At 41.1% G+C, this 16,296-nt stretch overlaps 1 protein-coding gene across 1 annotated transcript in view; it reads left to right on the forward strand.

Annotated features, from left to right (window-relative positions):
- The window catches only part of adcy1a (adenylate cyclase 1a), a 65,743-nt gene extending 52,279 nt beyond the window's left edge, over positions 1-13,464 (forward strand). Inside the window, exons 16-20 of the mRNA XM_086268696.1 lie at positions 3,662-3,808; positions 5,058-5,156; positions 5,511-5,625; positions 7,993-8,117; positions 10,847-13,464. Coding sequence (XP_086124822.1) covers positions 3,662-3,808; positions 5,058-5,156; positions 5,511-5,625; positions 7,993-8,117; positions 10,847-11,176 — 816 coding nt within the window. The 3' untranslated portion in view covers positions 11,177-13,464. The remainder of the gene's footprint in view (positions 1-3,661; positions 3,809-5,057; positions 5,157-5,510; positions 5,626-7,992; positions 8,118-10,846) is intronic.
- Positions 13,465-16,296: the final 2,832 nt, after the last annotated feature.

Consider the following 16,296-nt stretch of genomic DNA (forward strand, 5'->3'; position numbering starts at 1 on the left):
AACATGCATGTGGCTTTGTTTAGGTACAGTAATACAGTCTTTCTTTGTCATCACTTTGTACTCGTCAACTGTATCTGCACTAACAGCCTGTATAAAAGCTTTCACCTTGTGTCTTTTGAGGCTGTGAAATGCTTTTCTCTGTGCTGTACAGTTTAGCTTGGTCAGTCTTATTCACAATGTATTCAATGATATTGTAACCTATAATAGGGCATCTGAGCTGAAAACCTTTCATTACCAACATGGGGATGGTCAATTTCTCAGTTTGTTCAGTTCCGGAAACAAGTTGGAAGGTTGTCTCAACCCACCCAAGATATGGCATGTCGGTCCCATTTCCTGTGGTCGGGGTGAGTTCAGATGTGTCCATAATATCGGCTACATCTCTTAGTTCTGTTTGTGGCAAATAGTCCTTTCTCCATTTCTCATCGATGATCGACACCTGTGAGCCTGAATCCCATAGAGCTTGAAGCCTGTGGCCGTCCAGGAGACACTCAACCAGACATTGCCTGCCCACCAGAGATGTGACTTTGTGAGGGGTGTTTACATGAGCTGGCGGCAGTGGTACCTGAACAGTCTCATTGTCTTTGTTAGTCTTTAAGCCAGTGCATTGTCTCTTATGTTGTCTCCAGTGTTGCTTCTGGCATGCTTTTGAACAATAAAGTGCGTTTTTACATGCTGAACACTGTCTCATGCCTGACTTTTCTTGTTTACAGTTGGAGCAATGTTGGGACTTGTGGATGATGGGCATGGTTAACACTCGTCCCTCGGTGGTAACCATTGCTGGTTTAAATGTTTCTCTTTATATGGTCTCATACCTCTGCTTCTACATCCAGCCTGAAAGTGTTCTCTACTCCCATAGAGGTAGCAGTGTGTGCAGCATTCGTTTCTTGTTCTTCTTGTCTTTCCTTTCTGCCTCATTGGCACAAGCCATATTTAACCTCTCTAACAGGAGTTCATCAGGTGTCTTAGAGTCTAACAGGAGTGGCTGCATATCTATCCTGACACTGTCACTCTGGAAGCCCGTGAGTATGGTGTGCAAACACATACGCTGGACTAAAGCTGGGTCGTATTTGAGTCCTGACTCTGACTCTTGGGAAGCAAATAAGACTTTCTGCTTTAGATCTAAAACTCTCATCAGGAAGCTTTGAGCAGTCTCTTTTGGGGTCTGTACTTCAGAGGCAAGTTGTTTATAGAGTTCGGTGGCGTTCTTCTCTTGGAAATGGGAGTGCAGGATGCAGCGTAGAGTCGTAAGGGTGAGTTGAGCTTTTCCCTCCAAATAGCTGCGTAGTTGTAGACCTGGCAAGATAGCTCTGATGACAGCATCTACAATGTCAAGCTCTGAGTAGCCTCTGCTCAGTCCATTTTCGATCTGGTGAGCAAGACTGGAAAATGTCAGTTTATCTTTTTGACCTGGTTCACCAATCTGGCCTGATATTTTGAAATCTTTCTGCCAGTAAGGGCTTGGTCGTTGGGGGGCACTTGACACAGATGAGTTAGGGACAGAGCGATTAGCTTGGGAGTGAGAACTAACCGCTGTGTTAACTGCATTAGCTGTCTCTGTTACCAGTGAGATTGCAGTGTTTAGTTGCTCTCTGTGCCCTGAATAACCCCTTCCATTTGCATTTGGTTCAGTCTCAACAATTGTCTCTTTCATTACTTCAGCAATCTTATCATTAAGCAACAACAGTTCTGACATTCCATCATCCTCAAGTACTGTTATACCTTCTCTCTCCATGTGTATTTGAATGTGTGTTAGCAGTGACAGTTTTTCTGCTAACATCTATTTTCTCTGCAATGCCAAGGAACTCGCAGATTGACACCAGTTGATCTTTGGATAGAGTGTGCATTTCACGCACAACCTCTTCTTGCAGCTCTTCCACCGAAGACATTGTGGCAGTAGGCAGGAAGAATGTTGTTTTTGCAGCCCCTGATGATCTCTGGCTAGCCTCAGGAAACATGTGCTAAAACACAGCTACCAGTGCGCCTCGATAGCAAACTTTCCTCACTGCAGTCTGCCTGGGTTGTAGGGCTGGGCTATATCATACCGTTCACGGTAATACCGGTGTAATTTTGGGCAACAATAGGAAAATATAATATCGCGATAGAATATGGGTAAAACGCACATGCGCAGTGCCTTTGTTTACATACGCACATGGCGGCGACGGAGAATGAGAAGAGCGAAAGTGGATCGTTAAATGAAACGGATGAACCAGAATTGATTTGTAAAAATGCTGCAACTTCAGTGGTGTGGAACTGGTTTGGCTTTCGTCCGTCAGATACACAACAAAGCACTATTTTTGGTAGCGCATGCTAGCGGGCCGTCGTTATTACCATGTTGTTTGGAAAATACGGCACACTTAAAATCAATCCTTTGATTTTTCTGAAAATCGACAGTGCCCCTTATAATCCCGTGTGCCTTATGTATGAATTCTGGTTGTGTTTACTGACCTCGAAATGATTTTATGTCGTACACGGCGCTCGAAAATCTGTCAAATGTTTTAGTACGACTTTGCTAAGCTACGAAGCCGCACCGCTTGATGGATTGTCGGAGCATTAGGGCTATATTAGGCAGGCGCCTCGTGGAGTGATACGTACTGTGCTTCAACATAATATTACCGTATTGTGTGTGTATAACCTCTTTTTAAGTTTTGTGGATATTATACATGGTTATGCTGAGGATATGTCGGCCAATTTCCACTGGAAATGCCTTTTGGTTAAACTGTCAGCAAGGAATTTGCACTGTTACATTTTTATATAACTTTAATGCACATAAAAAACAGCTGCTTGTTTAAGTGAAAATACATTGATGAGGTTTTTTGCACTAATAAAGTTGTGGAGTTGTAAAATATTTTGTCTAGTGTCAATTATATCGTCAGTTATATCATTATCGCAAATTTTCAAATGTATATCGTGATAAATATTTTTGGTCATATCGCCCTGCTCTACTGGGTTGTATGGGGGGATTTGGCTGGCTTGGACTACGATGTGCAGATGTGGACACCGGACATCTAAGCAGCTATCCCAGCGGTGCCTCCAAATGTTACACCCCTGAAAACAGGGGGGAAAAGAATCACGAGAGTGAATATGACTTGCGTCTCTCATGCAGTCGTTTATTGCAGTGCAAATAAACAGAAACGTTTCACGTTCTGTACTGCTTAATGTCACATGGTGGAAGAAAATCACTAAATAATAAACCAAAATACTAAAGTGCTTACTATATATGCCAGAACAGGTTTCCTGACAAAATGGCTGACAATAGCGGCGTTTTTAGCTCCTGCCGTTATCTTACTGGTCATTACACAGTACCTAACTGGGGCTCAAAACCGCCATGTATATGTGCACAAAACTGTAATATAATGCTTCTAACGCTTACAAAACAATGAAGGATTACCTCTTAAATATCTTAACAGTGTACACATTGGAAATATATCAACTTTTAAACACTTTTACCTGAAAACAGGGGGAAAAGAATCACTATGGACATCAGGATGAAGCATGTTTATTTGTTGGGGTTGTGATGGCACTGGGTCACTGCTATTTAATACTGACAACAGTCTTGCTCAAAGATTCAGTAAGCTAGCACAATCTTCCATATGCAAATATTTTTTCTTCTTTGGTAGTATGGGTTGTTGAATTGTTTTTATTGAATTGTTCTACCCTGCAGGATCTGTACTATCAGTCGTACGCTCAGGTCGGAGTGTTGTTCGCCTCTATCGCCAACTTTAATGATTTCTACATCGAGCTGGATGGAAACAACATGGGAGTTGAGTGTCTGAGGCTGCTCAATGAGATCATCGCTGACTTTGATGAGGTGACTGAAATAGTTTGTTCCATCAGATCATCCATAAATCTGCAGCATTTTATATGTTTTTCGTGTAGTGAATCTTCTGGCCAGCAGTGCAATTTTCAGAGATGATATGGCTATGACCAAGGGAAAATACTGTTTATTTATGGAATATAAAAAGCAATGGTGGCAGCTGGGAAAATAAGGAATTACTTACAGATGATTTTTGGCTAACTTGAATCTATAATCAGCTGCACAAAGCATTCCTTTACTCAAACATGCCAAACAAGTCCATTTTAAATTGTTTTCAGATTTGTTTGTCACTTTTAATATACACTCACACTCACCACTTTATTAGGTATACCTGTTTAGCTGCTTGTTAATGACTGATATCTAATCAATAAATCATATGGCAACAACGCAGTGCATTTAGGTGTGTAGAGATTGTCAAGACAACCTGTTGAACTTCTAACTGAGTATCAGAATGGGGAAGAAAGGTCTTTTAAGTCACTTAGAATATGTTGGTGCCAGACCAGTCTAAGTATTTTCAGAAACTGGGGTTTTCCCTCACAACCATCTGTAAGATTCACAGAGAATGGTTTGGAAAAAGAGAGAGTTTCCTTGAGGTTACAAGGCAGTTAGAACTGTCTTGTAGATGTCAGAGGAGAACCAGACTGCTTTGAACAGAAAAGAAGGCAACAATAATTCAAATAACCATTCACTGCAAGTAATACAGAAGAGCATCTCTGAACAGAGATAATGTGAAACCTCGACGCAGAAGACCGCACCAGGTGCCACTCCTGTCAGCTAATGAGAGCAACCTGAGGCTACTTTCACAGGGGCTCACTAAAATTGGACTACAGAAGACATCGTCTTCTCTGATGAATCTCAGTTTCTGCTGTGACGTTCATATGGTAGGGTCAGAAAATAACACTAAATCATGGATCCATCCTGCCTTGTAATGTATCTGGTTGGTTGTGGGGATGTAATGTAATGATGTGGGTGATATATTCCTGACATACTTTGGGCCCCCTTACTACCAACTAAGCATAATTTAAACACCACAGCCTACCTGAGTGGAAGCTCAGGTAGTGTAGCGTAGTGTTCAGATCATCTCAAATGGGTTTCTTGAACTTGAAAATGAGTCACTGCAATCAAATGGCTCTAAGAATGTGCAACCAACAAATCAGCAGAAAATTTGATTTGAATTTTCTTGTTGTGGTAATCTGTTTCTCCTGTTTTTGTCCAATTTTTCCTTCTTTTTCCCCACTTCCAGCTGATGGATAAAGAGTGCTACAGGGACATTGAGAAAATTAAGACCATTGGCAGTACATACATGGCTGCAGTTGGGCTGGTTCCTACAACTGCTTCAAAGGTAGACCTCTACTAATTATATTTATCTCCTGAATAAGGTTTTTGTACTTGTTTGCAGTGTATTTGCACATTTGAAAACTGTTCTGGGTGTCCAGGGTACTGTTGAGAGGCCTAGCCTTTCCAAGTTTGTGTTCTCTGAGTGCTGATCTTTTAAACACTGCCACATTTCACACCACAAAATCCTCTGTGGGGGATTACTGGTATCTGTGGTTTCAGCATATTCTGCTTTCATAAAGTGCATTTAAAGCCACATGTTACCACATCAGGGAAACAGAAATGGAGGGTAATATTGCTTCTTACTTCAGGTTTATTTCTGCATTAATATGTCACATATGTGTCTTCCTCTGATTTTCAGGTGAAAAAGTCCATCACCTCACATTTATGCACCGTGTCAGATTTTGCCATCGAGATGTTTGATGTCCTGGATGCTATCAACTACCAGTCTTACAATGACTTTGTCCTCAGAGTAGGTGAGTGAAGAGATACACATACACACTCTATGGCCTATAAATATGGATGTCAGAACTTCTGGCCTATTGCACTGGACACCGTGAACACTCGGTGCCGCTAAGCTTGGAAATGGAGGAAATGCATCACAGAAAGAACGTTCCCCACAGGAAGCTCGTCACAGCGAGACCTGAAGTTCTGGGTTCCATTGTGTTGGGTATCCTGTGGGGAGCCTGCAGCTAGAGCCCTTGTTTAATCCCAGTGAAACCTGGTGTACACAGTGCCATCCTGTCTGCAGCCTAGGTGGCTCCACATGTAGAAACTGCCTCTGTTTGTGTGCTTGGATGGACTTACTCTGCAGAAATGCAACTTTTGGTAATTTTTGCAATTCTGGATTTCCAAAAAGGAAAGAAACCAAAGTTAGAACTTCAATATGCGCCATGTTTCTGTCTATCACTGAAGTCCTTGGGAAATACTTACATAGATGATGCAATATACTGATGCAAAAAATGTCTTGCAAACATGTATTATCATAGTTTTAAAAATGATATTGATATAAATGATGTCAAATTCTTGCAGTCATTTTTTACTATCATAAGTATACTAAACACTTCATTAAAGTTGCATTTGCATAACATTAATATTATATGGAAATGACAGATAGACCAAGCCCATTGGTCCCTGTTGGATTAAACTATTGCTTTGCGTGTGAGTTTAAACATGTGAAATTACAAGAAGCCATGTCTGATAGATTTGTGCAGTACTTTATGGGGTATAAAATATGATGCTCTTTTAGAACAGTGCTAAAAATGTTTAGTGTATCAGAATGACAGTGTGTCTGTTAATGTGCATGTATGATTGTGTAATTTCCTAACAGCCTTGCACTACATGTTTTCTGTGACACTAAGAGTGTACACAAAGTTTTTCTGAGAACTGTCATCTATACTCAGTACTCTTTAGATGCTAATATTAAGTGCAGTGAGATTTAATTGCATGTATTGTGTTTTAATAATCACACAAATCAGTAAACTACAGTTACAATAAGAGAAGAAGTAGCATAAAAACATCTATCGTTGCTATGGCATTTTTACTATTGCTTACTGTGTGCAATAGAATATTATGGTAACACACCAGAACTGGGAATCAGTGAACCTGTTATCACTCATTCCCATTCTTCATACCCTCCTTTGCAGTGTTACTGGGAAAAGAAACACTGTGTATGCCAAATGCATCCTCTGGAAATGTTATCTTTGGCTTGCAACAATGCTTTTCTTCTTACTGCAGCAGCAGCAGCAGCATGTTATACTGCTGGTAAAATGTTTCTCTTAGCACTAACATAAATAAACAGATCATTTGCCATAGTTTCCTAAAATATTTCCAATTGCTAATAATTAACCTGAAATGCTCTTTCTGAAGAGCACGAGTAAGACACTGATTTTTGTAGGAGTTTGAATATTGTTTTGAAAACTTTAAAGTGATTCAGGACATGAGTACAATCAGAGAAAAACTATTACATGCGACTTTTATTCTGACGTAAAGAAAATGGTCTCTTGGAAATTCAAATCAGTTTTACTTACAGAACACCAAATCGTCGTCATAGTCACATCAAGATGCTTTATGTTATAATGTGAAGATCCTACAATAATACAGAGAAACCCCAACAATCAGATGCTCCCCTACGAACAACCACTTGGCAATAATGGGAAGGAAAGACTGCCTCAATCTTCCTCCCGGGAGCTGGTTCCATAGTAGAGGAGCCTGAGAGCTGAAGGCTCTACCTCCCATGGTACTCCTACCATAAGTATCAGGCCACTGCTTATTTAACATAAGAAGTGGCCATATTATTCAACCCCTTGTATGTAAGAAGACGTTAAGTTTCATTCTGGATTTAACAGGCAGCCAATGAAGAGAAGCCAGTATAGGATATATGCTCTTTCTTTCGCATTTTGGATCAACTGAAGGCTTTTTAGGGAGTTTTTACAACAGCCTAATAATAATGAATTACAATATACTCCAGTTTAAAATTAATGACTGGTCCAGACAGGAATTAAATGAGGAATATGATCAAAACTTTTTCTTCACATCTGCTGTTCATAAAGGAAAAGTTAAAAGATATGCCACCAGCTGCTGAAAAACGCTGGGTAAGTCTAGCTGTTTGGTGTATGTTAGTGGAAAGAGAAATGAATCCTATCACTAACCAACACTCAGCAATTACTTTGTAATTCTCATTTCTTAGTGCTGCACTGCTTAAATTTGTAATTCCAGTAGAAGCTCGACATGTTTGTTATAATTATATGAAAGCACATGAAAACTATATTTGAAAATAAGTAGCACACATATGTAATATGCATGTGTGACCCAGACATATGTTTTGTTCATGTTAACACCAGGCATCAATGTGGGCCCAGTGGTGGCAGGAGTGATTGGAGCCCGGAGGCCACAGTATGACATCTGGGGAAACACAGTGAATGTAGCCAGCAGGATGGACAGCACTGGAGTACAAGGAAAGATACAGGTACAGCTCGTCAGTCCACATGTATGTCTTCTCTGTTACCTATCCTTCTTCTTTCTATTCCCAAATGTAACAATGTACAGATCTCACTAAGATTACAAGCTGCTGCTGTGTTATGAAAATACATGCAACGCAGATCAATATTGCAGTCATAGAATAAAAAATAAAAAATAAAAACAGCATAAAGGTGTCCAGCTAAGATATTTAGAGTGCTATTTGAAATAAAAAGTTAGCGGTTTTGGGGTAACTTTTCCCTGAGTTGGGTGGTTTTTGCTGGACATATCTGAATATTAAGGATGTTCCTTGAAAGCACTTGCATAGACTCATAAAATAATCTCTCCCAGTCATCACCTAAGACCCTCCCGAAGTGTGTAGTGGTGTATTTACCTGTGGAGACTGTGGCCCCTGAGGGTTATTTTTATACATTTAAGGCTTTCCTGGGGTGCTTTCTTTGGGCAGTGAGTGTGCTGCCTGTAGCTAATAACAGCAGCTGGTGCCACTTTAAATGCAGTGACCAGTGACCAAGCACTGCTGTCTCTTTTGCGCTCTGTAAGTAAAGCACATGTTTCACTGATGGAGACTCAGTGAAGCACAGTAATACTACACCACACCACACATGTGGAGGTGTGGGCGTGTCTATGCTGTGCCGTAAAACATAACCATCGTGAAGCAATCAGAAAACAACTGTTTAATTCTCTGCTGTGCTCTCACTCACACCGCATAGGTAGATCAGTCATTCTCTGGCTCGCTGCTAGGCCGCTGCTTTCTTTCTCTCTCTCGCTCATTGAGTGGGGATAAATTAAGAAAGAGTAAGTAAGTTTGAATGTTTGCTTTACAAGCAGTTGCTGCATACTATAGCTTTTTATTATTGACATGACTAGTTCTTATTTGACAAAGGTAAACAGATTAGAGGGTGTTATTTGGAAATAATTAGAAAAGTTCAGATAAAGTTCATGTGTTTCATTATTTTCATATATTCAATTCAATTTTCTTTATATAGCATCAAATCACAACATCAGTTGCTACAGCTAAAACCTAACAATCAGAAACTCCCTATGAGCAGCACTTGGTCAAAGTGGGAAGGAAAAACTCCCTTTTAACAGGAAGAAACATCTGCCTAAGGACAATGTACTAAGGACAAAAGTAGTATCTGTTTAGCTTTGAAATCAGGTGTTTTCAGTCACAGCTATATAAAATAAGGCACCTAGCCATGCAGTCTGGCTGTACAAACACTGGTGAAAGAATGGGTCATTCTACACAGAGGAATATAGGCATGGTACTGTAATAAGATGGTACTTTTGCAACAAGTCAGTTTGTGAAATTCCCTCCCTTATAGATATTTCATGGTCAACTGTAAGTGGTATTATTGTAAATAAATGGTAAATGGCCTGTATTTATATAGCGCTTTACTAGTCCCTAAGGACCCCAAAGCGCTTCACATATCCAGTCATCCACCCATTCACACACACATTCACACACTGGTGATGGCAAGCTACATTGTAGCCACAGCCACCCTGACAGAGGTGAGGCTGCCGGACACTGGCGCCACCGGGCCCTCTGACCACCACCAGTAGGCAACGGGTGAAGTGTCTTGCCCAAGGACACAACGACAGAGACTGTCGGAGCCGGGGCTCGAACCGGCAACCTTCCGATTACAAGGCAAACTCCCAACTCTTGAGTCACGAGCGCCCCATTATTGTGAAATGGAAGCATTTATGAACCACAACAACCCAGCCATGAAGTGGCAGACCACATAAAGTTACAGAGCAGGGTCACTGAGTGCTGTGGTGCACGGTGCCTAAAAGCCAACACTGTGCTGACTCATTAAACCTCCTCGGGCATTAACATTTGCACAAAATTGGGAGCTTCATGTCATGGGTTTCCGTGATCAAGCAGTTCCTCTAGGTGTAATGTGTAGGTGTCCCAGTACTTGTGTCCATAGAGTGGAGGTTTAAAGCATGACCTCACTTGAAAATTGCAAAACAAATGGAGATGTGGTGATAATATGTTGTGCTCATAGTTCGCTCCCCTAGTATGTGATGATTTGACTGATGCTCTCCTGCGCCGAGAGAAAATGTCTCTCCTGTTTGTCTCCAGCTTTTTATCTGCAATCAAAGATATTGATGATATGCTCAGAGTGAACCTGCTCTGATCTGTGAAAAGCACAGAGTACCAGTGGTGGCAGTTCTGGTAGTCTGTTGCCACTAGGGCTTCAGAGTGTCAGGCAGTGGGCACAGAGCTCACTGGAGGGCATTGGGCCCTTAGGTCACCCTCATGAAGTCTGTTTCTGAGTGTTTGGTCAGAGACATTCACACCAGTGGCCGGCTGGAGGGCATTGTGCAGCTCTAACAGTCCTCGTGCTGTTCTTCCTTGCACAAGGGATGGGTTAAGGACCTTCTGTGTGATTCCTCGCTACCATACAAAATAAATATTTTTATTACATTTTCTAATATTAAAAAAAATATACTAGAATAAGAAGATTACCGATAGTTCCTCCTTCTGTAAGACCCACTTTTATCTTTTCTTTTTGTGTTCAGGTACAGATGTAATTCTTTGCCCACATAAAATTTTTATTTGTCTTTTTTAAAAAGCATATTATTGTTGCTTCATTGTTTGCAAACTCCTTATATATTTACTTGTGCAATCTCTTGTTCATTTTTGTCATGTCGTAGGTGTGTCATGGTAAAATATTTGGTCATAAAGCTCATCAAACGTCTGTGTGCCTCCACCAGGTAACAGAGGACGTCTATCGCCTCATCACCAATTACTACAATTTTGTGTGCCGTGGCCAGGTCAGTGTGAAGGGCAAAGGTCAGATGCTTACATACTTCCTGGAGGGACGCAGACAAGGCAGCAGGCCATCTCAAACCCAGCAACAGCCTGGCAACGGTGAACGCCGTGCCAGTGCATTCGCCCACGGCAGTGTGTGCACCAGGCTTAGCCCCGCCCCAACGGTGACCACCTACGCCGCTATGAGGACCCCAAGCCCAAGTGTGGCTAAACCAACCACATCCACCAGCACCACCAGGTACCTGCCCTCTGTTCCCACTGCAGTGGTGTGAAGGGCACTGTCTCCATCGTGACTACGAAAAAATAAGAATGTAAGAGTGGAGGTGGGTGAGTAACACAGATGGCTGTAGCAGAGAAAGGCTATTTAAAGAGGAAAGGTTGTTCTCCACTCTTCTTCTTCTGTCTGTGGAAGACAGGGAGGCGAGACACTGATCATCCAATGGGAAGCCTGGATTTGGGCCTAAAGCCTGGAACCTGAGGCGTCCTCGATCAGACTGTCCCTCCACATTCAAACCCTGTTTGTTGTTTCACACAGCGGGATGTCATGAACAGGATACAGGATGCCACGTTGCTCTGTCATCAATCAAAGGCCAAGGATGTCTCCAGGATTTCATAACTGCCAAAAAACTGGATCCACCACTACGATAAACTAAATAAGCATAAAAATAAAAACACATCGCAATGCACAATTGAAAGTGTAGCACACAAACCTGTCACAACAACTGTGTCCCGAAATCTAAGAACGTTAGCTGACTCTTTTCTCCCCGTCTAAAACCAAAACAGTGCTGTTGCCTTAGCGACCACTCTTCACAATGAGATTTTTGCCATTTTTTTTGTTGCCTTTTAGATTGATTTATCAGATTAATTCATTTTAGGGGCATCATTGTCCTAGAGACAACAGTGTTTAAAGCGGTTGAAGCCAATTGTGGAATTTTAGATGGCAGTTAATGACATGAACTTGCCAAAATACAACAAGGCGTTGCCTTTGACCATTTGTGGGTGGTTGATGCTGTATGCTTCATTTCTGCCCCTTCGCTGAACCCCTCGTACACGAGGCAAGCTCTTGATTCAGTGAGCCGAGCTGCTCAGCGTCTTTAAGTGCATGATGCCACTGCTGCATTTCAGTCATGTGTGCTGTCTGTTTCCCTGTGATGCTTGACTTCCAGATTCTTCCTTGTCAAAGTGTAGCAATAAAGCAGTTTGTCTCCTATCTCAGCCTATTCACTCCTTGCATGCTGTAGCCAGCTGGATCCTACTTTGACCTGATAGTGTTTGTAGCCAATAGAGTGTGCATAGCTAGCCACACCAGTCTGTATCTGTGGAGTTGAAGCATGAATTAGAAAACCTATTTTTAGTATTGTGCGAGTGTGATTCCTTCTTCCTCAATGAATTATATTTAAAAAAAGAAAACTTTTTTCTGTGTGCTTGTTTACAAAGAAATATTTTCTAGTGTTGAAAAATATTCTGTTCTACTATTTTTATGAACTCGAAGCTGCTTTGGAAAGGGCGGAAAAAAAGAAACCTTCTGTTTATGAGGAGATTCCCACAAACCTCTGTGTCTGGATTCCTCATGCAAACCCAGATGATTTATTTTACGGTATAGCATGCTACTCACAGTATGGCTTACCACAGCCATTAACTTTCCTCTAATCTGTATGAGCATGCACTGCCTGGAAGCCTGCAGATCAAACATGCATGCTTTGATGAAGCACTAATGCAGGCGGAGCAGCGGACACACGTTGACTGTGTTTTATTATAGTCCTCATGCATGCGCTAAAGGTAGCGGTCCTCTTGAATGTAAGGTGCTTAATTGACCCGTGTCTTCTTCATGAGCTTGGTGTGCAAACCTTTTTGAGGACATATTCAGGATAGATAGACTTCAGGCCTGGGGGGAGAGGTTCCTCCTCCTCCTCCCTGCTCCTGCTGTAATCAACAGGTAGCTGATTTTCTAATGTGCCAACCTATTTTCATAAACATATCAGACTTTTTCGTGTTGAGCTGTAGCACAACTGAATGCGTTGCTACGGTTATTGTGGATTTTCTTTTGTTGGATGCCTGTATTTTTACTGTTCGAGCTGATTGAGTTTTGTTACTCAAAACGATGGCAAGTGTCGATTTTGATCAGATTTATTTGGAACCTGACGGAAATTACGTTGGACTTATCATATTTAAAATAGATTTTAAATCTATATGGTAGCTTGAGTGCTTAATTTAAGTTTATAAAAGGTTTAAAATGAGGATTTTTTATACACTTGCTTTAAACAATTAATTGAAAGTTGATGAAAAGGAATTGTGTACAATATTTTTCCTGTAAATTGGATATTTTCATACTGTATGATACGGGTTTCAATTGTTATATGTAGGTATTACTAGCTATTATTGTACATTGTAGAGATATATTATGGATGATACAATATTTGTCAAGTTCTTTTGTTGAAGATGTATTTATTGAGATGTTTTATGTGAATGTAAATTTTGGTAAAGAAAATATTTTATACTAAAATATAAGTGTTTGCACTGCAATTATATCGACGTACCATGATTATGAAGAATAAAGCCAGTGGAGATGTGTCTCCTGGACTAAGAACTCTCATTCTGTGCTTATTTTGAACAAACACAGACAGAAATGCACATACAGAGTGCATATGGAGAGGACATGAAATTTAGTTAAACAGTTACGTAACGCTAGAAAAACAGAGTAGCTCATGTAAGAAGTTGGAGCAACATCGGGGTCAGTGGCAGTTTGACTCCTCTGGTGCTGCTCAGCATTGGCGACCTCGCGCTGATGACATAAACACGTCTGCTCTAGTAAAAACATGTCAAAGGAGTTAAGTGTGTGGGTGTGCGTACAATATGCCTTAAGTTTATTGCTCATAACAGTTTAAATGCAACAGATACACATAATAAGGGTCTATTTTTTGGTTTGTTTTGCAGAAACTACACTGCAGGGTTTTTTTTTATGTTGTATCAAATCATAAGACATCTTAAGCAAACATCTAGAAACGAGTGTCACAACTCAACAATCTTCAAGCATTCACTAGACCAGGTATTTGCATATAAGGAAACACCAGTCAAATGTGATAAGGATCCACAAATCTACTAAACACAGTCCACAATCCACAATGTATATTTTGTCTTGTCCCCATCCCCTCACCCCTAACCGGTCGCAGCAGATGGCCGCCCCTCACTGAGCCTGGTTCTGCCAGAGGTTTCTTCCTGTTAAAAGGGAGTTTTTTTCTTCCCACTGTGGCCAAATGCTGGCTCTTAGGCCGTGAGATGACTGTTGTTGTAATTTGGTGCTGTATAAATAAAGTTCTATTTGAATTAAACACTGAAAGAGACCTAAAGCTAAAGAACGATGAAATACTTTTAGTTTTTTATACTTTGATGTACTTTTCTCCCATGCTGAAGCAGAAGCTTTGATGGTTTGTAGAACATAGAAAGCTGTGATGTTAAAACTAAAATGAACAATCAGCACACATACATGGTTGAGAGGACAATTTCAGTGGGTCAGATTAGGCTGAAACTACTTCTGTTTTTTTGTTTTTCTTTTTGGGCCAGGTTGTAAATATACTATAAAGTTGGATATTAGGATTACACGTGGGAGTCTAGTGGGATTAAGAGCAATCTTTTTAAATATTTTGCACTGCTTTCATTTTTTCATTCCCCAGAGGTTACCAATTCATGGAAACTCAAATTCCCCACCCACCCTTAGGCAGGACTTGGCAAATGTGGGGAGGAAGAAAGCTTTAACAGGAAACATTCACAGTGCTTAGGGCACTCCTCCTGCTTAGGGCAGTTAAAGTTTTTTGCTTATGAGAAAAAATGTAAGTTTCTCATGATTTTTACATATAAAAGGACCTCAGTGGGTATTCGTTTGTGTCTTTTCCCACCCTCACCCACCTCACCCCACCCCACCGAAGGCTTTGGTGAGAGAAAAGGAATGTTTCAACTCCTGTCACAGGAAGACCCGACCTCTAAACATTCATCAGTGCTGTGAAAATGTGTGTGTGTGTGTGTTTACCACTGGTGTGGAAATGCCATGGCATTGCGGAGCATCCTGCGTGACAGGTTGTCATGGCAACACGACAAGAATACACGCTGACATGTAACCAAGGTTGTGTTTTTCAGCGGGTAAATGATAAACCAGTAACCCCCACCCTCGTTCTTCTTCTATTAGCTTTGTGATCTGTGCTGATTGTGTGCAATCACCACAGAGGATGTCAATATTCCACTTGTTGATAACCGAAAAATTTACAACTCTGCGTGTGTGTGTGTGTGTTTACCACCTGATGGAATCTCCAATATGATCAAAGACGCCCGGTCAGGAGTGCCAAGGTAAACACTTACACACAGCGAGATAAGCGACGGAAATGGTCTTTTTTGGACCTCATTTACAGCTGTGGTGTAGTGGAACGGCCGTCTATCTGCAGCCTGAATCAGACACTGCAGAGCTGAGATGATGACGGCAATGAGGCTGACCGAGACACTTTGAAGGGTTATGGATAGTTTTACTACACTGCTTACTCAATGACTCTGTGTGTCATAGAATCACTTACTGTAAATGTTGCTGTCATTTCAACACTGGAGCGTAGGAGGAAAAACACAACCTGACTGCCAAAACAGCGTTTGTGTGTATTAACTGCATAGATGTATGCAACATTTTAACCCCTCTAAGGATGATCGGATAGTGTCATCACCCTGCTGGGGGTGGACTCTCAAGTTTGTGAGTGTGATAACTCAAGGATGAGGCGCTTTAGGATTTTCAAAATGATACCAGCTGCATCTACTAGAAGGCTGAGTGGCCGTCAGCATTGTTATACTAACTTGCAGACATATTTGTATTTGTCTACAAATGTCGGTAACTACAGTTTGTATGGGAGTCAGACCAAACAAAGTGATGAACTAGCAGCTCGGCATCAAACATGGATTGCATTGGCCACATCCACCCAAGAACCTAACTAGCCTAAGGCTGTTAAAGAGAAATTTAAGGTATAGTAGTGCTGTTAGATCAAAAATATAATACACTAAGACATATGAAATCATCATTAGAAGAAAAACAACACTGTAAACACACAACATTGTTGGAGAGGAGTTGCTCTATACAATGGTCCCTCGCTATAATGCGGTTCACCTTTGGCAGCCTTGCTGTTTGTTTGTTTTTTTACAGCACATTGTGTTCTGCGTCCTGATTGGCTCTAGACCACTGTCAATCAATCTCGTGCCGTGTCTCCTGTACAGTACATGATGCATTCAGCGTGTCAAATTTACATAAATCTATGATCGCTAGCAGTGTGTGACTCTGAGGTGCTGTACGTTTACGTACATGTATGTTTGTAAGTTTTCTCCCCAACAAACACAACAAAATGTTGATGAAACGTTTTGCACTGTC

Source organism: Aulonocara sp. 'chitande type north' Nkhata Bay, linkage group LG17 (genome assembly GCF_057382095.1).
Source record: "Aulonocara sp. 'chitande type north' Nkhata Bay isolate Kocher_YH1m ecotype deep benthic linkage group LG17, A_spYH_male_GT1.1, whole genome shotgun sequence".
In the NCBI taxonomy this organism is placed as follows: domain Eukaryota; kingdom Metazoa; phylum Chordata; class Actinopteri; order Cichliformes; family Cichlidae; genus Aulonocara; species Aulonocara sp. 'chitande type north' Nkhata Bay.